The sequence below is a fragment of the Pomacea canaliculata genome, linkage group LG10 (genome assembly GCF_003073045.1).
Source record: "Pomacea canaliculata isolate SZHN2017 linkage group LG10, ASM307304v1, whole genome shotgun sequence".
In the NCBI taxonomy this organism is placed as follows: domain Eukaryota; kingdom Metazoa; phylum Mollusca; class Gastropoda; order Architaenioglossa; family Ampullariidae; genus Pomacea; species Pomacea canaliculata.
The window spans coordinates 15,393,577-15,417,988 of NC_037599.1; the positions used below are offsets into that span (position 1 = coordinate 15,393,577).

Genomic DNA, 24,412 nt, shown 5'->3' on the forward strand with positions numbered 1-24,412 from the left:
ATGTCTTTCTGTAAATCTTTATCTAGGCTGGAGTTGTGGGCTCTCGCTGTGACCAGTGTGCTGATGGCATGTTCCACTTAAGCAGCGAGAACCCCCGAGGCTGCACTTCCTGCTTCTGCTTTGGCACAACCACTCGTTGTGTCAGCACATCCCTGAGGTGGGATGAGGTAAATATAGTATAATATAGTGTTTTCTATTTTCAGTCATTGAAAACTTGACTTTTTGTAACTTTTCTTTACCGTCGATCACTGTTGCCTCCTCATTCCCTGCTGTAGATTTGCATACTTTTACTTTTATGAGGGGGGGGGTGATTGGTTTTTTACGCCGTGCCAGCAACTGAGGCTATATTACGGCAAGCAGCCAGCCCTGTAAACAGACGCCACGCGCAGAGAAAGAACAGCGTGCCCGAGACGAGAAATGAACTCTGGGCAGCCGACCTTCACTGTATTGGTGACAGGCGCTAACCGTTTCGCCACCGGACCGCTTTTACTTTTATGACACATTTGAACTACACATTTGAGTTGTTATAGGCAACTTGTGTAGAGTAGAATGCCTGCCATTTAGTCTTTGAATTGATATAGTTTTTCATACTCTGAAGCTGACAGTTTAAAAAAAAAATCAAATTCATCCTGTAATGGTGATGGTGCTTTTTTTCAGGTGAACACAATGGATGAATGGGAGATAACCAACACGCTGGATGGCTTTGTCATAGAGGCAGGTAACACCATTGCTGTGAAGGCCTTAAACAACATTGTGGACAATAACGAGGCAATGTATTGGGTGGCTCCTACTTTATACCTGGGAAACAAGGTATGTTTACTGCATGTGATTGTCACTTACTGTTAGAGTTTATCATTGGAATTGTACTAATGAAACCTATGAGATTGTCTGGGGTGATATTTTTTTGTTTTGTTTGGAAGTCTATCATATGACTGAGTGTGTGAGAGTGATATATATATGCATACAAAGTGTTACTTTCTGCTTTTTATTTTAAAGATTCCTAAACTAATTACTAGCAGAAGAATGAACTGACACAGACACATCTATATATGTTGTCATGTTCATGTTAATGTACTTGTTTACTAAGCTGTACTATTCTCGTTCAGATCAGCTCCTATGGTGGGGACTTGTCCTACACTGTCCTGTTTACTTTGCCACGGGACCTGCCAGAAGGAGCTGTTGGACTTGTGAAACCTGACATTATTCTCATGGTAAGATTCATTGCATTCTTCAGGCCATAGATTTTTTTTGTTTGTTCAGAATATTTGCTGATTATTTTTAAGTTACATCTGGACAAAAATCATAGAACTGTTTTAAGTAATGTGTACAACATTCTGCTGTTTTACTTTCCAGGAAAAACTTTTCAGATTTTGTTTTTAAAAATATGATACAGAAGACAGTGCTCTTTGTGTGTATGTGTGCACGCATGTGCATGCACATGACTGTATGCATTTAAGATATATTTTAAGCCCCTATGATTCTTTCCTTTTGTTGCTATAGGGCAATAACATGACCATTGTCCATACAAATCTTCAGCAGCCAGTGCCCAGTACCCCTCTTGACATGACCATCTCCTTGTTTGAGGTATTCTAGTTTCATTCTTATAATTTGTGACATCTACAGAAAAGTGATCTGATTCACAGATAACCAAAACTGAATGAAGTTGTTTTGTTTTCTACCAGGTATTAAAAATTACACAAAATCTCATGACTACAATTTTTGCAGCAGAAACTTAACCTTCATCAATTAATTTTACTTAGTACAACTTCCGCCATGCTGGCAGTGGAGGTGTAGTTTCACGGGAGCAGTTCATGATGATACTGTACAGCCTGAAAGCTCTCCACATTCGTGCTTCATATTTCAGCCAGGTGGATGAAGTCAGGTAAGAAAGGATCAGTGCAAATATTGATGGTACTGAAGACATTCCAGTTTACCTGACCTGAAATAATAATTTTATCGTTCAAGCTAATAGAAGAAAAAAAATCATCATAAAAAGCAAGCTAATAAAAGAGAAAAAATCATCATAAAAATCAGTTTGGTAGACGTTACAAACAGATATAGTAGTGTTGAATGTCAGATTGCAAGCATTTTTAGAGCTAAAGGTATGGTTATAATAAAGTAGTCTGTTTAAATAAAGATCCTTTTTGTTTGTTTATTTGTTTTTGTTTTTTAGGCTCTCCGATGTGAGGCTGCAGATTGCATCAGAAACTGGAGTGGGTGCCTATGCTTTATCTGTAGAACAATGCGAGTGTCCAGCCAGCTACCAAGGGTACTCATGCCAGGTATAGCCATGAAGGATGATAATTCTGTTACACGTAACTCAGAAGTTACTATAACGAAAACAAATAAAATTTGACAAGCATCTTGTCTTGCATGCGTGTTCTTTAACTTATATAATTCTTCTATCAATAATTATTAAAGTAAACATTTTGTTAACACGTCATAATATTTTGACTTATTATTAGAAATTATGTATGCTAATTTTTATCATAATATTAAAGTATGCATTTCTATATAATAATTGCAAACAGACAAAATTTAGAAGATGTTAAACTGTTTACTAAAAACAAGACGTTGGCCTGTGATGTGCAGAACTGTGCCCTTGGCCACTATAGATCACGCAGTACCCCTTACTTGGGCATTTGTGTCAGGTGCAATTGCAATGGTCATACTAATGAGTGTGATCCAGTCACAGGGAAATGCTTTGTGAGTATACTTTTTTTTTGTTAGAAAAAATGTCATGCAGTATTTTCATTTTGGGACATCGATATAAATTTATAAACTACATTAAACTTTAAAAAAAAATTCTGATGATTAATATTTGATGGGGGAAGGAGGGTTCAGACTTAAATTTCCTTCTTGTCTTGTATTTTTTTTTTTCATGCCAACACTTGCACCCAGGCCCGTTCTTAGCCCCCTCGGGGCCCGAGGCAAAGGGCATGTGCGGGGCCCTCACATAAATCCAGCAATAGCTCAATGCACGAACGTTCATGCGCGATAAATCCTCGGTGTCCAGCAGCCTTCTGTCTCCAAGCGCGTCCAGCGAGAATGTGATACGGCTGACTACACTTCCATATGCCTAGTTACCATATCAATCAAAAGCGCGGGGCCCCTTGAAGCGCGGGGCCCTAGGCAGATGCCTCGTCCGCCTGCCCCTAAGCACGGCCCTACTTGCACCACTCTAGGATGACAGAAACTCGTCTATGAAAATCAATCAAACAGAAAGTTTTGCTTATTCTTCCACCATGGCTTGTCACATTTATGATGAAACTGCTTAAATTAGGCAAACATTAAAACACTTTACACTTAGGGTATACATTCATACATAAAGGACCCTAGCTTAATGGCCATAGGAGTGACCTGAATAGTTTACTGCCTAGAACATGGTATGGGGAAAACAGAGCCCACCTCTTTCTGCTAGTTACCTGTACTTTCCAAGTTACATGTTTTACTGCTGGTGGAGTTTTTCAATCACCGAGGTCACAAACTGCCAACCTTCTGCGAAGGGAAGTGCACTAACCATCAGGCTATGGATGTGTGTGTTTGTGTGTCTAAAACTATATATACATTTAAATAGAGATAACTTTGTGTAGCAGAAAACAACTTTTACATGGATTAATCCCTTCCTGTACAGAACTGTGGTGGGAACACAGTTGGGCCAAACTGTGAGCAGTGCTTGCCTGGCTTCTTTGGTGACCCTACAAGGGGGGATTGCCAGATGTGCTCTTGTCCATTGCCTGTAGCTTCTAACAAGTCAGTATTGCTTGCTTTTGTTTGGTAATAATTCTGTTCAATATTTTGATGATTAGGGCCTGGATGCCATCATGAAAATTACTCTTCTTTCAATAAACTGTGTTGCTGTTCTTTAAAACAACTGAGTTTTATCATCAACATGAAGAAAACTGAGTTCACCATGTTTCAGACATCAGTTAGAAAAGACAACACCAATTTTTTTAGTGTCACAATTTGTGGATGCTGCCCAGAATAATGTGAATAAATCATTAATTTTTCCATGTTTAAAACACATTTCATCAGTTACACGTTGGTAATATAGCACCTTTTTTCATTCTGATGATGTGTATCCAAAGTCATCTGCTAAGTGTGGTAGAATTGTATTTTTCAGCTTTGCTTCTTCCTGTGTACTGGCTAGTGATGGTGTAGGGAACTACTGTCAATGTTTTCCAGGATACTATGGCCGGTCATGTGAGAGGTAACCAGCATACAAACTAATCTTTTGTCATGTATATGCAATGGTTAAGTGTTGTAATTTCACTCACATTAAGTAATACTCATTTGTTGTTCGGGTGTTTTTTTTTTTTTTTTTTTTTGCTTTATCTGTAGTAGTAACCATGTTTAACTTATTTTAAATTCTGTTAGTTTCTGTTTATGCCTAATTGGTATTTATTTTGCTTAGATAGTATACTTTTGATAATTATTTATTTGTTGCTATGTCACATAGAGACAATTTTATCATTGTTATGCATAAAGTGCATTTGGTGTTGATAACAGCTGTGGACCAGGTTATTTTGGAAATCCCATGGAAATTGGAAGTACTTGCAATCCCTGCAGCTGCAGTGGCAACATAGACACCACCAGGTTTGGCAGCTGTGACCGCTTTACTGGCCAGTGCCTCAAGTGTCTCAATAATACCGCTGGCACTCACTGTGAGGTGTGCAAAGACTGGTATTGGGGTGATGCTGTTCAAAGAAAGGATTGTCAGGGTAGGTACTCATGAATGTATGTCATATTGAAATAGCATGGAAAGGGATTTAATGCATAAGGACAGACATATAATTATCTTCCATTTGAAGTAGTTTTGTTTGTAGTTTTTTTTTGTTTTTGTTTTTTGTTCTTGAATTAACAGCTTAACACTACCCACTCACTAACCTAAAAATTCCCTCACCTACCTGCTCATAATTTCGCTAGTGCAGAGCTATATGGTTGCTTCCACTTGTGTTGCTAGTTTTAGGCGGTATAACAAGAAGAACAGTGGCACACAGCTAAACCAAATTCTGATCAGTGTTTGACTCCACCAAATGGGAATTTCTATATTTTTTAATGCATTAACTCTTAATAGTTCAGTCAGACGTATAATAAACAAGGCAAATTTATTCAGCTTTTAAAGCAGAAATTCAAAACTGTAAAATTACTGCTGCTTTTTTAATATATAAAAAAGTTGTCATGAACCTTGCTGCTGTGTCCATCTCTACAGAGAGAGTTATTGATCAGTTTGTGTTGTGACTGCCTAAAGTTTTTTCCTGTGTGTAGCATATCTTTCACCTTGAATGATGTCTTATCTATGCAGAATGCTCTTGTGACCAGTGTGGGTCTAATAGCTGTGACAAGCAGACTGGCTTTTGTGAGTGTAAGACCAACATCGTGGGAAGTAGCTGTGATCAATGTGCTGTAAGAATTTTTCATTATATACTCTGTGTGTGTGTGGACTTGTGCACATGTGTGTGCATGTGGGAGAGAGAGAGAAGACCTGTAAATAAAAGAGGGATATACTGTGTGTTTTTAGGTAAGTGTGTGTTTTTTGACTAAGTGATTTTTTAAGTTTTTTGCCCTACAAGCTCTAGTGAAATGATGTTTTTTTGTGGTGAATGTTTCAGCCATATACATGGGGATTTAACTATTGCCTGGGGTGCCGTTTGTGTGAATGTGGGCTTGGATCTGTGACTCCTCAGTGTGACCTACAAACTGGCCACTGTGAATGTCAGCCAGGAGTTCAAGGTAGTAAGTGTGATCAGTGTCAACATGGTCATTGGAACCTGGGGCCCAGTGGTTGTCAAGGTGAGTACACTTTAGTTATCAGCAACAAAATTCAAGTAGATTCTAGACAGTAATCAGTAATGTAGAAGAATGAATAATGCTATTTTCATCTGCTTGGTGCTTGATGGAGACATGCTTGACTTTACAGAATGCAATTGTCTGAGTGATGGGGCAGTTGGCTGCGATGACAAGACTGGAAGGTGCTTGTGTCTGCCTGGTGTTACTGGACTTACATGTGACCGGTGTCTGGATCGTTGGGTCCTTGTGCCAGGACAAGGCTGTCAAGGTTGTATCATTGAAGCGATTTTACACTCATAAAACAGATATCGATAACAACATGGTTTTTCCAATTTTGTGTTATTTTTAAACATTTATTAAGTAAATGTTTCCTTGCTTAACATGCTATTAAGGTTCATTAAATACATGACAAAAAGTCATAAATGCTTATCTTACTGACTTGTTTCTGTTCAGAGTGTGATTACTGCATCCATCTACTTCTGGATGACATGGATATTCTGAATCGCAATGTCATCACTGTGCGACGGCAGCTGGCAGATGTGTCGGTGGGTGTGGCTGCCTTCCAGAGGCTGGAGGAGTACAACAACTCTGTCTCCATACTAAAGGTGAGGAGATTCATGTTAAAGAGGATAAAGAGGAAAATATATTGTCTGTGTTATGGGGAAGCAGTGTGCATGTGTGCGTATATATGTGTGTACCTATAAACCATGAACAGCATGTTTTTATTGGATGTGGCAGTGGGTTTATTCATTCATAGTAAGACTTATGATAAAGGAGAGGAGACTGCAGTTTTGGGGGGAGTAGGAAGGGTTAGCGAGTCAGATTGATTTAGAATCCATATAAGTGTAGACAAATATTATACTGCTAATCATCTGTATTTAAAACACAGTTTATTGTTTTATGGTGATTCATAAAACTGTCTCTCAGTCTCTTGACACTTCCTGGAATAAGAGTTGTGGAACAAAGTAAATTTAAGAATCTCTTATGCAAATAAAGCATGTGACTGTGTGTGTGTGTGATTTAGCCACGCATTGCAGAGCTGTACAAGATAGACCAGAATGAAATGCAGGAGACACTGAACCCCTTGAAACAAGGACTAGCCACTGTTGCTTCTTCTGCTGGAGAGACACTAGATATGGTAAACATGTATACACTTAGTTTTTTTAAAATAATAGTAACAACAATATTGATTAATTGGGTGCCTTTCCTTACCACCAAGGCAGGCTAAACGTGTTTAACAAAATGACAGAAGAGCTCAATATTTTCTTGAAGACACATCATTTTTGATCAACAATTTTTAACATTTTAGGTATGTGCTGTGCAAATTTATGATAAATTGCCTTGACTTGACTGTCAGATCTTGGAATAATAGATGTTTTAGTAATGTCTGAAGAGTCTTTTGAATTTTCTTTTTCCATTCAGGCAAACCAAGCCAAGGCACAATCAGAGTTGATCTTTCAGTCTGGCACAGTTCTCAGTACTGAAGCTTCCACAGCTGAGGCAATGATCCATGAACAGTTCACAGTAGCAGAAAGTAGGAAATGTTCATACTTTCCTAAAACTTTCAGAAACTTTAATCATTGTTTTATCTTCATACTTTTAGTAATTGTGAAGACACATGTAGTTACAATTTACTTAAATAATTATTTTGCTTGAAAATATGTGCATGTGTACATTATATGTCTGCATTTGTATATAGGTGTAAGTAAATAATTTGTTCAGAAGCTACATATTCTGTGCATATTGTTTTAGGACAGTGGTGCATTCCAAAACAAGATATTATGTACCCTTCTCATTCTTATTAGTAGCACACATATACCCTAAATACTGTATGTTCTGCAAGAGCTAGAGCTAGATTATAAGGGTGTCATTATGAATGTAAATTTGTAATGAGACTGCGGAATCTAGTCATGTGATCCAGCAAGTCCAGGCATTTGTGTAGGACAAGGCATGTCTGTGTTTGCTTGCACACATACTATAGGTGGTCTGCCCTATATTGATGAAACTCTAGCTGGAAATACATTCTTTTTCAACTTAAATAAAATTTTGTTTAAATACGTGGACATTTATGAATGAAAAAATTTCCAGTATCCACAATAATGTCAGAGCTTACTAAACTGTGTGTGTGTGACATGAAGTGACATATATTTAAAGCATGGGTGTGGGTCCATCTGTTATAGATGCTGTGCAGTTTGTGAGGTCAGTCTTGGCTCAGATTATTGCCAGCATTAAGGTGACCAACATTGAGACTTACATCACTGAGGCAGAGAGAATCTTAACGGCTATCCAAGCGCTTGACTTTGCCTCCAGCAATGCCTCTGTTGTCCTTGAGTTGGAGAACACAAAGGCTGGTAAGTGAAAGTCACCTAAGGTATAGACATTCAATGGTAACTTCTTTTTCATGTTTGTGATCTTTATTATTAAGTCATAGCCACCTATTTGTGTATGTAGCAGTAATGATGCTATAAAAAAAAATAAAGTCATTTTTATGAGTTGTAGGAGTTATCTTTTTGTGTTATATTTGTCTTGCTGCTTTCAGTGTTGATGAAGATAGCAGCCCTGGAGGCCCAAGCTAAAGCACAGTTTAACATTACTGCTGGAACAGAGGAAAATATTGAAGAACTTAATAAAAGATTGTTTGACCTGCGTGACAAGGCAGAAACAGAAATATCAATGGAAGCTCTGGACAACATCCAGCGACTGAGGGCACAGAACTTGGAGACACTGCAGGTCAGCATGAGTTTAATGATAATTGTCACCAGGCAATTAGAGTGGGAAGGTAATGATCGTTCAGTGTGGGTGGCAAGATGATGCTTGGTATGTAAATATAGACAGAAAATGAGAACTTCCGTCTGGTGGAGGGGGACAAAATTGCCAACATAGGGCTGGGGTGAGAATAGTTTTAATGTTAACATCATAGCACCTGAGGCATGAAACCCTCCATATATCAAAATAATGCTCAATCTCATTTATTTCTCACTGGGATATATTGATTTATTTCTGACTGTGAAACAAGAATTAATTTTTTTTTTATAAAAATTGTCTGAAAATATAACAAACAAATCTTTAGCTTTTTTATGAGCAGATATTTTGAAAGTTTTTCTACTTTGACTAGAGATTTTAAAATTTAAATATACTAATCTAGGATTTATTTACAGGGTTTGAAGGAAGGCATTGAAAGTTTAGATGGCGAAACCCAGACACTTTTGAAGGATTCCGAAATGCTGTTGGGCGAAGCTAGAGAAGCTCTTCAAAATGCAACCAGTAACCTGCAGGTAAGCATCTGGGATTTAGCTGATGGGAATCTCATATATGCATCAGTAAAATAGCTGTTAGAACTGGAAAATTTGGTTTATAAAATATATTTTTTACAACACTGGACCTGGGATATTTACTACATAATTTTGACTGCTATTATGTTAATATAAAGTGACCAAATGCTGAACATGAGATTATACATTTATTTTTTTAGGAGCTAGGTGTAGAGTCCTCAAAGATGCAAACAGCTGTCCAGGAATTATCAGTAGTTGTCGAGAAGCTGGAGACAGGGGTGATGAATGTAGAGCCCTTGGTCAGCCAGGCATTCCTTCATGCACAGAACCTGCAGGGGCAAGCAATGGACTTGGACAAGTAAGTTCTTATCATTTGGTAGATGTATTTTTGTTTACATTATTAGATTACTGTTAAATAGTGGTAACCACAATGTCTTATTTTTATCAATAAACATGTTGCAGTCTCTATAACAACACACGTGACCAGTCAGCTAATGCTCTGACTGCCGCCCAGGCATACCAGAATATTGGCAAGTTCATCACTGCAGCCCACAACAATTCTAATGAGGCCATTGAAGATGCAGAGCGTGCGCTGAATGAGGTAAAAGGCAGCTTTGTGTTATTATATAAATAGTACACATATTGAGGTTAGTTGTGTAATAAGTATCGGCAGTACGCCATGTGACTGGTGAACCATGCCTTTGACATCACAGAAACAAGCATGACAGCACTGAACCCATCATGTTAGAAGTGACACACAAAGATCAAATGTTAGGTGAAACTTGTGAAGGACTGGCTGTTAGGCTGGTGACATTAACGAACGTAACTATGAATTGGATGAAGCTACTATGTCACAAAAAGTATGAGGCATCTAAGCCTTCATGTGTGGCTGCTGTTGCTAAGTTGCTGGATAAGGTGGTCATTGTGTTTGCTTGATGATATCTTGACCTGATAAAGCTTACATAGCAAGTCTTGCTAACATGCATCAAACATAACTTTTTCCATTCCTTTAAGATGCAGGAGTACTGGATTGCATATCTTAAAGATTTGTTAGAAACAGTCTTGATGTAGTGGAGTGACATGAGTGGACTTGACAGTATTATCAAGAAATGATTTACTAGATTTATTTATTAATGTCTTGCTACACTCTCATTAGTCAGCCTGCGGACTTAGTGATTCTAAAAACACTCATCACTGGAGATTGTGAATAGTAACCAATAGTGAAAAGGGTTGTAGAATGTCTCACAGAAGTACTTTCAGAGCACACAGACTTAATTAAAATAAACCTTCTGTGCAGTCAAGTGGCAGTGGGGAGAAGTCTGCAGAGTCTTTAAGAAAAAGCAGAGATCTTCAGACAGATGCTGATGAGGCTTTTAGCAAGACAAGTGAAGGTAAGAACATTTTTATTAGGCACCATCACCTTACCCAGCAAGTGCATAGATAATCTGATGTAATATGTTATAGTAACGATACTTTAAATTCTGTAGCAATATCACAAACACACACATCACCTGTCACAATCTTCCAGAAGCACTTAGTAAGTGATGAGAAACTTGACAACTTTTTTTAGATTTTGTACTTACATGTGAGCAGGATTACAGCCGTGTTCAGTGACATTAACATGATTGCAGCCCTTTACAATGACATTAACAACGCCAGGACCATGATAGAAGAGGTTTCTGGAGAAAATGAGAAAGTCATGAAACACATCAATGAGATCAGGAATGAACTGGAAGACCTGGAGAAAGGCAAGTGGACTTAGATGAATGTCAACATTTTATGATTATTTTTGCTTCATTTTTTCTTGGTGCATCTGCTGCATGCATCTGCAGATGCCATGTCATGACTGTCACATAGATGTGTATTGCATCCAGCTTATACTACAAACATGGTGATAGCATTAAAAAAAATGTTTGATCCAGGTTTGACTAAAACAAAGGACTGGAAGATTTTAACAGTGTGGTAATTATATTTACATGAGTGCTTCATAGGTAAACTGTTAAGTTTTGAAAAAAAAAACACAAGAAAAGAAAGCTTTACACAGGAGTGTTCATTATAATGTGCTGGGTCAATAGGCACCCCCGAGAGTCTCAACCAGGCGGTGGTCAATAGATCAGAAGTGACATCCAATAATCTAAAGGGAACAACTGAAAGAGTAGACCGCATCATTGCACTTTTGCCAGAGGACCAGCACAAGTTGGAAAGTATCAATCCTAACCGCACTTTTGCCAACCTTAAAATGAAGTCCATCGAAACCAACAGTAAGTTTTGGAGGTGAAGGGGGTTGTTTATGCATGCATGTAGGTTTAAATCCATCTGTCTGCATATGTGTACATATGTAGTACATATGCTAAGTTCATATATTAAGTACATATGCATATTAGTCTGTCAGCAGTTACATTTATCATTAATGTATAAACCGACAAGTGTGGCTTATATTCTTTTGAGATTGAGATTTAAAGAATCTGAACTTTTATAGAAATACTTTTTCTTATGTATGTTTCTCTTCCATCTATTTTTCTTTACAGTTGAGGAAGTGAAAAATAACAGACCAGTGGTGGGATCATTGGTGCAGCCATTATTGACAAATGCTTCATGGCTTGTGGGTATTGGAGAGAAGCTTGAACTGAATGTGCAAGCTTTGAGACGGAAAATAGAACTGGCTCAAGAGCAGGCTAACAGAGTAAGGTTTCAGACTGTACATATTTATCACCTGCATGTGAAGGGCTAACCCATGCATATAATTATTTTAAACTGGCTGGATTAAGTTCCCCACAAAATGCTTATTCTCCACATTTGTGCAAATAACTGGCTTCATTCATGAAATATAAACGTTTGGAGACCACAGTTCATGAAATACAAGGATTTGAACATCTTAGCTCATAAGATAAAGGCCTAAAATTCACAATTCATGAGATACAGGGCCTTTGAACATCACAATTCTCATATGTGTATAATATCTTGCTTGACTGGGTTGGCCTTTCTTGTCTTTTTTTAATTAGATTGTGCAAATCCTGAACCTGATTCTATTTAACAGATACGTGTGGGCTTGAAATTCTTGGGCAACACAACTGTGACAGCAAGAAATCCACCCAAACTTTATCAGGCTGGTTCTTTTAGTCGCCTATCACTTTACTTCAAAACCACACAGTCAGATGGCCTCATTCTCTATGTCGGTGGTGAGCAGCCTGTTGAAAACTTCCAGGTAAGCATTTCATATCTTTTCTTGCTCTGTTTTTGAGAGTGTGTGTGTGTGAGAGGGAGTGTTGGGATTTGTGTATGTGTGGTGAGGGAAGGTGTGTGTATATCAGTTTTGCACACTCTTGTAACATATATGCATGTGTTAAACTCTTTCTGCTTTTGAGAATTTAGATGCACTACAAATCATTTGTATGGATATGCTTTATATATATATTCACAAAAAATATGCAGGAAAAAAGAAATCATTTAAAGTATAAAAGTAGAGATATTTTTAATGACATTTTTTGTGTTTTTAATAATGACATTTCATTTGTGTTCTTAATTTTGACATTTTGTTTTGATTTGAGTTTGTTCACCTGTGTACGCACTTTTATTCATGTTTGCATGTTTTATTACAGAATGACTTCTTGTCTTTGGAGCTGGAGGGTGGTTTGTTGGTCTACAAGTACAACCTGGGCTCTGGCTTGGCACGCATTGCCAGCCTAACACCAGTCAATGATGGACAGTGGCACCAAGCCATTGCAGAACGGTATGGCCACTGTATTATTGCATCATTGCTATTTGATTTGTGTACTTAGCATAGTGTCTTCAACAGACACTGACCAGTGGTAGTAGACAACAAGGAGCCTTAGAAAGCCCCCGAGTGGAGGAGTATGCAGAACTGAAAATTTCATCATTCTTGTTTTATTTGTGCTTTCGATGTTTATGGGGTTGTGGAAATCACTTGATACCACTTGAATATGTATGCTCTTTATGAACTGGGCAGTTCTTTCTAGTTTGTTTCTGGTGCTGTCACAGTTTGTCCCTCAGATCTGTTGCTTTATGCCATGTTTTGCATGAAGAATGCTACCTTAAGACTAAGAGTGTACCAGAACAGAAATAATATTGTGAGCGCCTACAGGCACTTGTGCTGCAGTATTCAGAGTAGTCCTTCCTGTGTGCATTTAGCTCAAAGAATACCTGGTCAGTTAGTAAATACCTTTTTGTTTTAGCACTGGCAAAACAGGGACCCTGACTATCCGCACAGACAGGCAGGAGGATCAGAAAGTGGAGGGAACTTCAGAGGGAACATTTGCTGTGCTGGAACTGAATCCAGCCACCACAAAGTTCTATTTGGGTGGTGTGCCTTCTGATGTGGAGGTGACTTCCCTTTCAATAACAGATTAAGAAAACTGCCATATTTTATCAGCTGTAAACGACATATTTATTGCAAAAAACTGTTAAGTTTTGTGATTCCTTCAAGTTGTCAAGAAAATTAAATGACCAAGTAAAACCAAGACCAAAACATTCACAAGACCCCCATGTCAAAACAAATTTTCAAAAATTAATTTTCCAGAATTGGGATTTACATGCAGTGGTTTCACATTTCAGCTGCATGAGCTAGTTCATGTAAGATGCACCATACTCTGTTATTTTTCTTTCAGTTGCCTGTGACAACAACCTTCTTTCAAGGTTCTCTTGAAGATATTAAATTTGATGATGACCCTGTTGGACTGTGGAACTTTGTGGATGCTGAAAATAATTTGAGAGGAGAACTAGCAAGGTAACATGGACCATTCTTTCTTATCTTCTTGATTTAATTACATAGACATGTGAAATGTACGAACAGGAGGTTCAGTAGCCTTGCGATTTCCATATTTGACTTCAAAGCAAGACCCAGATTTGATGCAGCGTTGACGCCATGATGAGAAAAGTGATGAGTACCTTATTTATCAGGGTAGGTAAGAAGTAGTAGAAGCAGAGGATCAATTTTGAATCGGATTGCACTTTTATCATTTTTATATTTTCCATGTTCTGATCAAAAATACATAGCGACATTATCAATTGTCTCCTCCTTTTGGCAGTATTTATGTCCCTTAGATTGTTAAAAGTTAAATCAAGTTTAACCATGACAGTAATCACATCACCAAAATGAAGATCTCTTTTTGCAGAGATGTGATGAAAGAGATTGTAAGTAATGGCATGCGCTTCAATGGCATGGGCTATGTGGTGCTGAATCGCGACCAACTTGGTCTACGGTCAAGAAAATCGGAAATCCAGCTGCAGTTTCAGACATACTCCGAGAGTGGCCTGCTTGTTTATATGGGAGACTACAAACGTGATTTTCTATCCATTGAGCTTAAGGAGGGACGTGTGGTGTTCCAGTATGACCTGGGTGGGGGCTCAGTGGCATTGTCCTCAGCAGACAAGTACAATGATGGGCAATGGCATTCTGTCACTGTTGTCCGCCAGAACCAGCAAGGCTTGTTGAGGATGGATGAGAAGGAAGGTAAGCTTCATCAAACCATTTGGATCAGTGAAATTTTTCTTTTGACTTGCTTCTGGTAGTCAGGAGATATTATCAAAGTAGAAGAGCAGGCCAGTTTTTGCACAGCTTGATTATTGGTAACAGATGACTTGATTGTTAGTGGCAGATGTCTTGCAGGACTGTGCATCATTTGTAGAACTGAATCTATAGTTGTAGAACTGAATCCCATGACAGTTGTGGTACTGCATTATTCCTGAGAATAACTTGGAAGAATTCTGTCAGCCCTGTTACAAAACAAATTACATAATAATCTTTCCGGGGATTTTTTTTTCAAAGGTGGGAAATGCATTGGTTTAGTTACCTTTGTTCTTGTGTTTAAATATATCTTTCAGTGTTGATGTTGAGCTATCAAAAACATTAAGTATATTTTTACAAGTTTCATCACATCTAGACCTCACACAGGATACTTGTAGCAATAAAATAAAACATATTGTTTAATAATAAATTGGAGCTGAAAAGAAAACTTTTTTCTGGCACAGTTGACCGAAAGTCCTCATCAGGTTCCCTGGTAGACCTGTCAACAACACAAGACATCTTTATTGGAGGCTTTGACCAAGTATTAGTTCCTTCAGTGTAAGTGGTGCATCATGACTGATCAAATTTTAGTTCCCTCAAAGTAAACAGGTCAGCTGTAAAGCATGATTCTAATTTTCCACACTTTTGTATAGAGCCTAATCACTTTTATGTGCAGAGACAACATGTAAATGCTTAAGTAGCTAACCTTAGGTTTTAATATTTCAGTTTTATGAACAGGTTCCTCTAACAGGTTTCAGATGTTTAAGATGTAGCCTGTACTATGATATATGTGCACATGAAATTTTAGGACTTCCTGTGATGTTTTTACCTTATACACACAAAAGACAGACACATAAATATCTTGTTCAGAGAAATAGAAGCACTATCAGTGAAGAGAATAATTATCATTGAAGAGAATCATTACAACTATATTCCAGCTGATCATGATCAATACGAAACAGATTTATTTTATGTAAACTGGGAGGAGGGGTGTGTCCCTTTTGCTCTTATTGCTACTTCCCTACTTGTTTTCCTTTTGCATAATCATGATACTCTCAGTCCTTGTTACTTGGATCCTCTTGACATTTTTGTATTTGACTTTCATTCGTCATCAGTAATGTTGTTAACACTTCCATCATTCATATGTTTTTTGCTTGTTCTTCTGTCCCTTGCATGTTGCCCTCTTGTTCTTGAGCGCTAAGATATGCTCCTTAGGAGTATGTGTTATATAAATTTTGCATTTATTATTATTTAATATTTTCAGCAATGTGGGCAGCCATGGATTTGATGGATGTATTCAAAATGTTGTGTTTGGCAATTTGCCCTGGGATCTTAATGAGAACCTGCGTGCGAAGGGAGTTTTGCGGGGCTGCCCAGCCAAGGTAAGACCTACATATGATTATTTTGTCTTCTGTTACAATGTCTGACCATGGTATCCTCCACACATATTGATGTAGAGTAACAGCACTGAAAAAAATGTTATCTCCCTACACATTATTTTTTTATTAAACATGTAGGCCATTCAGCCTCACAGTAATAAAGTGATTCATTTGCACATTGTACATGTTATACAATTTGCAGATTTTATGTTATTTCTTCTTTGACTGTACCAGATGACATGATGGGAAAGGGTTGCACTTAGCTCTTTAACCATCAAAAAGTTGTCCCCCAGACGTTGAGCTAGCATGTGCCTGGCATGCTGAGCATTCCTCTCGAAATGTGAGCAACTGCCCTCTAACAGTGTAAAAGGCCAAACGCAAGGCCAACAAAAGAAATTTTTATGGTGACCGTGGTGTTCACAAGCTTTTGCTCTTATCACTTATGATGCTCACTCCATACTCAAAACTTGTGCATTGTTGGTGGGTGTTGTTTCCATCTAAAGATCCTTCAATGTTTTTCTTGTGGCACCGGACTCTTTTTGCACACTGTTTCTCTGGGACTGTGGTGGCCAATTGTGATGGTGCAACAGAACGCTTCCTTCTTTCTCAGGGGGTGGTTTGTTTTTTCCCTCTGCCTGATATTACTTCTATGGTCCTGTCATGTAGTACAGTCAAAAAGGAAATAAAATTTTGAGAGTAAATTCTCTTTCATCGAGACTTACCAGATGACATGACATAAAGGCCTTCCTGAGCTTCCCATTGTCTGGGTAGAGTGTTGGTCAAAAAAAAACAACTTGTCTGTAGGCCTTGTGTTTGGTGTTTTATGCTATGCAGTTAGAGGGCAGTTGCTCACCTGACTACTGGAATGCCAGGCACTCACTGTCAGGGAGACAACTTTTCAATAGTTAAAGAGCTAATGTAGCCCCTTCCCTCTTATGGTCATTCCATCTGGTAAGTCTTGAAGAAAGAGAATTTGCTTTCAAAATTTTTATTTTTATTTATGTATATTTCTCATTAATACTGAAAGATAACATTTTTTTAATTGGTGGAAGGTAAAAAAATGGCAGAAATGAGTGAAGCATGTCTTATATGAATTATTTTCAACCAACATCTTGTAAAAAACAGTTTGGAATATTGCAGCTGCTGACTTTTACAAAGACCTTAACATTAGTATTTGTGCATAATTTCTATTTTGTCATTTGCATGATATATTTATGTATTTTGCAGTATCTGTTATTTGTGGTTCATGTATAATTTGCTGTTACAACATGTGTCATAACGTGTTGATTATTATTATTACATTGTTACAGGTGGCTCGTATTGCAACGTATCATGAAGCTCGTCCTGATCGCTTCATGGCTGTGGATTTAGAGGGTGGAGTTGGTTCTGAGTTTAATATTACATTCAAGATGCGGACCAGGCAGAGCCAAGCTCTTCTGCTGTATATTGCTGATGAACCACAGGTGAATATCTCTTGTTGATACCTTAAGTGACAATGTTGTCCGATGTAGGCATGTAAGGGAACACCAAGATGATGGAGATGGAAGCATACAGGGGAAAACAGTGCTGCCCCTGATGCCTTTATATCTCGAAACTCCACCAACCAATCCAATATCTGATGCCAGACTAATGTAAAAATAAGACTAGAGTAATATTTTCTGTTTCTGTAAAATCAGTGATGTTCTAACTTTATCAGGGAAGTGATTTAGATGCAAAGCTTAACAATTTTTTTTTTTTGCAGAACGGTGTCTTTAGTGTGAGTGTGGTGGATGGCAAGATTGTGGTTAGAAGTTTGCCAGCAGGGGAAACAATGGATCTTGTGAGTCGTGTCAACACCTACAATGATGGTAACTGGCACTATGTCTCCATCATGAAGGTGCAACTAGAGTAAGTTCAGCTTCAAGGGTTTCTGACATCACAGACATAGGATAACTTAATATGAAATGCTGCTGACCTTAGGAACCAAGCTACTTAAAATGATTGAGAGAGGATAGAAGCTTTGAAAATGCCCATTTTTCTCTAAAATGAGTTTGAGGAGTTGTCAATAACAATAACATAATGCTTGGGATTGTCTTTGACTAAAGGAAAGGAAAACAAGACTTGTTGTAGAAGATATTACTTTGCCCAGCTCCCATAAATTCCTGACAAGACTACCTGAGAGAGATAATTGTAAAGATATTGAATGACTGAAATATTATCTTGTAAGATTTAATGTTGGTGTGATAAAATCTGACAGGGTAAATGTTAATAGTATTAATAGATTTTGGGTGGTTTCATTGCAGATTAACAATGAATATTGATGACTCTGAGATGCTGAGCTTAACGGCATCAGGAAGTCCTTCCCTGCTAACTACAACACCCATCTACTTGGGTGGAGTGCCCAATGACTATAGCATCAAGAGTGGGGCTGCACCAACCACTGAGCATCTGATTGGTTGCATAGGGGATGTCACTGTCAATGAGAAGTAATTATTATCCTTTACCAAGACATTTGCTTTGGTTTTTTGTGCTAATTTTAAGGAAGAAAATTGTTTTGGAACAAAAGTTACATCTGCCTTTCGTTGGTGCTGATAATCTTTTGCCATTCCAACTACCCCCCCTCCAAAAAAAATTAAAAAAAAACAACCTCCACACACACACACATTTTGCTGACATATTTTCCTCAGAAAAATAAATTAAAAAGACTAATACATTTTCCTGCAATTTATAGATACAGTAAACTGAAACGGGCCAAGACTTTGATTTTTGCCATGTCCATTTTTATTGCTTAGTGTCTGTCTTTGTTTAAAATATTGACACTCAAGTCTAAATTTTTTTCACTCTAACAATTTAGAGAAATTGAAGAGAAAATGCTGATTGTGATGTCTTCTCTTTTTATTAACATTGAATGGGTAAGAATAGAATGAAAGAATGCTTTGTTTTATCGTGTGATGCAGGTTTGTAAACTTTGCAAACATCATGGATGCTCATCGCATGGGTGTGTCCCTGGTGGAGTGTTCCATCAAGTCTGATAAGGAACTAAAAGAAGAACAAGAAGCACAAGTATCTGTGGTAACACCAGCATCGCCAACTGATGAAGAGGGTTTGTGTGAAAAACATCTTTACAAAAGCTGATAGAATTTAAAAAAAGACTAAAAATGATATGTATATGTAAAAATAAAAAATATGTATATATAAGCACTTTTGTATTATCAGATTGTAACTGTGGTTTTTAGTAATTCTCTTTGGGGATGTACATTCACAATACCCATTTAGCAGCAAACTCTTTTATAATGTCTACTTAGGGACCTTAGCAAATCTGTGCTTGCATTGACAGGAACCCCTGCACTGATGGAAACAACAACAACAACGCCTCTTTATCAGTGTGCATTGCCACTGGAACCAAGCATAGCTGAAGATGCTGAAGTTAGCGGGGTGCGCTTTGGGTTAACAAGTAATAGCCGTCAAGAGTATCCAGTACAACAAGCTCGCATTCGCATTAGGTAATTTTTGCCTCTGTTATAGCAGACTCTTTCTTTTGTATAGAAGATATTTTCTTTGAGATAATTTCAGACAAGAACATCTTTTCTATTTCTTTCAAATGCTAAACCCGGCAGATGGCAACATATATCCCCTGTCTGTCCATAAATAATCTGGTTTTCTTCAAAGAACCTGTTCAGTGCAGTGAATCACAATGTTATGTTTTGAAGCTGATTACAGATTGATGTTGCTCTGTCTTCAGGTCTGCATTTTCTGTGGAATTCAAAACAACAGGAAGAAATGGACTGATCTTTTATGTGGCAGATGCTAAACATATTGATTTTATTGGGCTATATATGAAAGAGGGGAGAATTACATATAGCTTTAACTGTGGCAGTGGCACAGGAACGCTGAGTAGTACAGAAACATACAATGATGGCCAGTGGCACAAGGTAAGATAAAACATCATTTATTCCTAGTCAGTGATATTAGAGGTCTTTTACCAGTTGTTTTGCTAAATGAGCAGTAGAATATTCTGTATCCAAATCATGACTCTTCAGCCTTCCAGCATGGGTGATCTACATGGGCCAGTTTTATGCTGGGAACAGCTTTTTTTATTAGCAGTTTTGGGTGGCCTGTGTGGCACAGTGGTTAAAACACCAATGTAGTGAAGATCGGACAACTTGGGTTCAAATTTCATCTTGAATATAATGTTCTTTCACTGCATGCTTATGTCACCTGTTTACAGGCTTTGATATTGCTCTAGTTGCTGGCTTTTAAATAATAACAAAAAATAATTGAAGAGCAATTGTTCATTTTACTGACAAATTGTAGAAATCAGCTTTTCTTCAGCATTTTACAAACCTGAAATCTTTTCCTTTTCCAGGCTATTTTTGCTCGCAACCAGAGACAGGGCACCCTAGAAATAGACGGAAACATTGTAGCAAGAGGGGAATCACCTGGTAATACCAGGTCTATCAATGTCGTGTCGCCCTACTTCATTGGAGGTCTGTCAGAGACAGTGGCCAAGGCAGCACTTGATAATGTTGGGGTAAGTTTAGTCATGTACAGCTGTTTCACCTCTATGAATGGTAGAATTTTGAAAAGCTTTGATATGCATGGGTCTCTTTCCTCCTGTGTCTGCAATAATGTCTTAATGTCAAATTCTGTGCATAAGTTATAACCTCTGTACTTTTGTGTTGTATTTTTTTTCTTTAATGTTAAAAAAGACTAAACTCAGAAGTTTATATGGGATACTCAAGTGAGATTTTAATTAGCACTATAATAATTATTTTGAAGTCAATATCTTTTGATATGTGCAATGAACTCTTTTCAAATATTAGAAGATGGAAAAGGTAGATCAGGTCTGGCAGACCAATCAAAATTCACTCAGTTTTCTGTTTCTGTTGATGTTTTAAAGATTTTTTTATTAACCTTGAGGTTTTCATTTGTACCTGCCAAAAGGCTGGTGTTGTCAGTTTCCCAGGCTGCATACGCAATGTACGTGTGCATGATGATGAGTTTGGCACACCAATAAAAGAGACAAATACCACACCATGTTCAGCAGCCTATGAGACTGGCACTTTCTTCTCAAGTTCTGGAGGATATGTGCAACAATGTAAGTAGATGGTTGTTAGCCTCTTTGGAGTGGTTGTGGAGTTCTTTGACCATGAGGCTCATTTAATTTCAACACAATTTCATGAAAACCCTGGCTGGGGAATGTTGCAGTTGACCTATTCAAAGTTGGTCGCGACATGGAGATAAAAATGGATGTGCGGCCACGATCATCAAGTGGAGTTCTGCTTGCAGTGCATGGCCCAATGGACTATGTCATCCTGCAGCTTGTGGAGGGCAAGGTCAGATGTGCTGACAGGAACTATCTTTAGACATTCTGTGTAACTTTTTTTTCTGATGTTTATTGTCACTTACATGTTTGCAGAAATGGCCATGGTATATGGAGTACTTTACAATATTTCAACACTTGCTTTAAACTGCATTTTTGTTTTCAGGTAATCCTGTCTGCAGACAATGGTGCTGGGCTCATGACAACAGTGTTCACACCTCCTGCAGTAAACAGCCTTTGTGATGGCAACTGGCATAAAATAGAAGGTAAGCAACAAGAGTAGCCCCGGCTGTTCCGATATATTCATGGAAAAGAATTGTAAATTTCTTCAAGGAAACTTTAAAATGGAAATACAGAGCAAACTACTCTCTCCCCATTAAAAAAGAATAGTACTGGGTTAATTCTAATTTTTAAATTAAACTGTTTTATGTGAACATCAGGAAAATAGAAAACATGGTAATTTAAAGAAGCTTATAAAATGTCATCCGTAATGTTTATTAAATTAGTTCTGGAGTGTGTGTTTGTGTATTCTCATGCATGGTCTTGGGTGCTTACACTGGACATGTTTGTTCTGCAGCCAACAAGAACAAGAATGTGGTGACACTCCTCGTAGACGGAGTACAGGCTCCAGAACCAGGCATTGGCTCTGCAAAGGTGACTGCAGCAGACACCAATGACCCACTTTACATAGGTGGTCTCCCAGGTAGGTGACATTTGACCTGTTGATTGAAGGACACACTGAAGTAATGTGTTGTTTTCATAGATTAGAAATCTTTAACAGCTGTGCTTTGTGTTTCAAAGCATTCATTTCATGTGAAACCTGGTGCCACTGCACAGACTCAGCCTTCGTGCCTTTCTGTTATAAAAAGAGGTAACAGCCAAAAAATTTGAGGTTTTCTGAGGATGCCCTTGTAATAAAGGCTAAAGCATTGCAGGATTTTTTGAAATCAACATGCCATTAAAAGATGCTAATTCCTCAAATCAAAGTAACTAAGTTCTGTTCAAAGCCTCTTAACATTGCCATTCTCACCAGAAAAGAGGTCAAGAGGCTTGCTAATTGGGCAATGCTATATCATGTTTGAAGCTACCACTTTGGCTGCATCCACCCTTTGGTGTGGAGTACACAGTCTGCTACAACCTACATCATTGTTGCCAGCTTATTTGGATTTTACACCACCTACAGTGAAGCACCCTTAATCTTGCCAGACAGGCAGAGATAGGGCACTATATAAACCAACTTTACTGGATATAGATGGCTATAGATAGGAGCAGTTGCAGCCTCACTTTCAGTTCTTCAACTGAATTGAGCAAGCTGGGAGCAAAGATGAACTACATATCTTTCATCCTGCCATGTGACATTCTAAAGATATAATGTCTATATGTTTTGTTGTGTGCATCCATGTATGTGTTGCTAGTATCATTATTCTGTGTGTTTTTATTTTTTTCAAGCACTTTGAGGAACCTTTGATGTGGGATAAAGCACTTTATAAAGTTATTATCATGCAGTTAGACTCGACATTTTCACCCCCTTCTTATTCTTTCTCCCCCTTTCCTCTCTCTCACATGCACAAACATACATGATGGATGTATGTGAACATATGCAAGCACATGCAGGCTTGCACATACACACACATATACACATGTGCACACATTGAAGAAAGTAGTTTTATATTCAAAGAATGTTGCATGTTCTATGAGATTCAAGTTTTCTTATCTGGTGAGCAGTCATATTTGCTATGCTAGGTATGTTACTATGAATATGAAGATATTCTGGTTTTGTTTTAATCTTGTACCCTTTTGGAAAATGCCTTAGTATTACAGTCATATTTTCAAAATACATGTCTGTTCATTCTAATGGCACTATTTAAAAAGAGTTATGTCTTTTTCAACAGACAAAGGTGCCAAGGGTGTGCTCACTAATGAGACATTTGTGGGATGTATACGCAATCTTCACCTGAATGATCGTCTGCAATACCTAGCATCAGGCATTTCTACTGGAGACGTACGCCATGGCTATTGCCCTATTGCCTGACCTGACACAACGTTGATCCTAGTTGTTTAACCATAGTTTTACAACAGATCATTTATCTTGACTGCTCAGTTCTTTACTTCTACACCACAAAATGATTTAAAATAATGTTCTTTTAATGTTAACAAGAAACATTGTTGATAAAATCTCATAAAAACATGATGGACAGTTTAAATCAGGAAGGTTTTGTTTGGTTTAGCAATAGTCACTCTGCTTAATGACTGAACATCTCCCTGACACACAAACTTTCCCTCACAAGTTAGGTTGTCTTTAGCAGGTGCAGAACATTTGCACATTGTTTCCAAAGGATAAATAAAACATTTAATGAAATTAGATGATGATGATTAAAGGCTCTCTTTATTCAAATGGCTGAAATACTCATTTGATCCATTTTAATGTTCAATGTTTAATGTTGTTTAATTCTAACTTTTTCTAATGATATTAGTGTTGTGCCTACTAAAAGCATGCTAACAGAATCATTGCTGTTTTGTGAATAACTGATTATGTTATTGTAGATTAGTTTAACTGCTAAAGACCTTGGTATTTTACTATGGGCTTTATTCCAATATATGGCCCTCAATGAATTCACTGCCTTTCAATGATAAAAGTGCATCTAGTCAAAAACTGGGCCTAACTTTACAATTATTGTTTTTACAATAAAGCAACTGCATTTTTATATTATAATTTCAGTGTAGTCTTTGTGTCTGCCTCCTGTAGGTATATGGAGTACATATATGGAAAAATGTTTGAATGTTAAACACCCTTTTTGACCACGTGTTGGAATTTCCTTGCCCCTCAACTCCTTAACACATATTTTTATTTGACTAAAATTTTAACGCTTAAAACCATTTTCCCCAGCTACTCATTATTGTATTTGGTTTGTTACCTTTAATTAAAATGCATTTACATTTAAAATGCCAGGAACCTTATTCTGTCAAAACCTTATTCAGTCAAAAAAGCAAGTGGTCCTAATAAAGTCCGGGTGAAGTTCATAAGCCAGGACATCAAGGCTGGGTAGTGTCCCCTTACCATTTTATTGTCTAATAAGATCTAGCAGACAAAGTTAACTTTTTTGATAACAGCATGAGGGCTTCCAGCTTTCAAAGGGGTTGTTAA

General features: G+C 37.7%; 1 protein-coding gene across 1 annotated transcript in view; it reads left to right on the top strand.

The window, feature by feature from the left end:
• Positions 1-23,977, top strand: part of LOC112573177 (laminin subunit alpha-like) — a 48,235-nt gene extending 24,258 nt beyond the window's left edge. The window contains exons 31-74 of the mRNA XM_025253300.1: positions 27-167; positions 658-810; positions 1,107-1,211; positions 1,501-1,584; positions 1,761-1,882; positions 2,174-2,282; positions 2,593-2,706; positions 3,635-3,753; positions 4,124-4,210; positions 4,510-4,721; positions 5,306-5,406; positions 5,613-5,793; positions 5,921-6,058; positions 6,244-6,395; positions 6,815-6,928; positions 7,213-7,324; positions 7,971-8,141; positions 8,330-8,520; positions 8,949-9,065; positions 9,263-9,420; positions 9,525-9,663; positions 10,360-10,453; positions 10,694-10,810; positions 11,138-11,323; positions 11,591-11,745; positions 12,100-12,267; positions 12,662-12,792; positions 13,256-13,403; positions 13,688-13,806; positions 14,195-14,532; positions 15,051-15,144; positions 15,851-15,968; positions 17,276-17,428; positions 17,707-17,852; positions 18,248-18,430; positions 18,902-19,047; positions 19,282-19,447; positions 19,687-19,876; positions 20,311-20,475; positions 20,889-21,042; positions 21,153-21,280; positions 21,434-21,533; positions 21,845-21,970; positions 23,160-23,977. Coding sequence (XP_025109085.1) covers positions 27-167; positions 658-810; positions 1,107-1,211; positions 1,501-1,584; positions 1,761-1,882; positions 2,174-2,282; positions 2,593-2,706; positions 3,635-3,753; positions 4,124-4,210; positions 4,510-4,721; positions 5,306-5,406; positions 5,613-5,793; positions 5,921-6,058; positions 6,244-6,395; positions 6,815-6,928; positions 7,213-7,324; positions 7,971-8,141; positions 8,330-8,520; positions 8,949-9,065; positions 9,263-9,420; positions 9,525-9,663; positions 10,360-10,453; positions 10,694-10,810; positions 11,138-11,323; positions 11,591-11,745; positions 12,100-12,267; positions 12,662-12,792; positions 13,256-13,403; positions 13,688-13,806; positions 14,195-14,532; positions 15,051-15,144; positions 15,851-15,968; positions 17,276-17,428; positions 17,707-17,852; positions 18,248-18,430; positions 18,902-19,047; positions 19,282-19,447; positions 19,687-19,876; positions 20,311-20,475; positions 20,889-21,042; positions 21,153-21,280; positions 21,434-21,533; positions 21,845-21,970; positions 23,160-23,299 — 6,285 coding nt within the window. The 3' untranslated portion in view covers positions 23,300-23,977. The remainder of the gene's footprint in view (positions 1-26; positions 168-657; positions 811-1,106; positions 1,212-1,500; positions 1,585-1,760; positions 1,883-2,173; positions 2,283-2,592; positions 2,707-3,634; positions 3,754-4,123; positions 4,211-4,509; positions 4,722-5,305; positions 5,407-5,612; positions 5,794-5,920; positions 6,059-6,243; positions 6,396-6,814; positions 6,929-7,212; positions 7,325-7,970; positions 8,142-8,329; positions 8,521-8,948; positions 9,066-9,262; positions 9,421-9,524; positions 9,664-10,359; positions 10,454-10,693; positions 10,811-11,137; positions 11,324-11,590; positions 11,746-12,099; positions 12,268-12,661; positions 12,793-13,255; positions 13,404-13,687; positions 13,807-14,194; positions 14,533-15,050; positions 15,145-15,850; positions 15,969-17,275; positions 17,429-17,706; positions 17,853-18,247; positions 18,431-18,901; positions 19,048-19,281; positions 19,448-19,686; positions 19,877-20,310; positions 20,476-20,888; positions 21,043-21,152; positions 21,281-21,433; positions 21,534-21,844; positions 21,971-23,159) is intronic.
• The last annotated feature ends 435 nt before the right edge of the window (positions 23,978-24,412 follow it).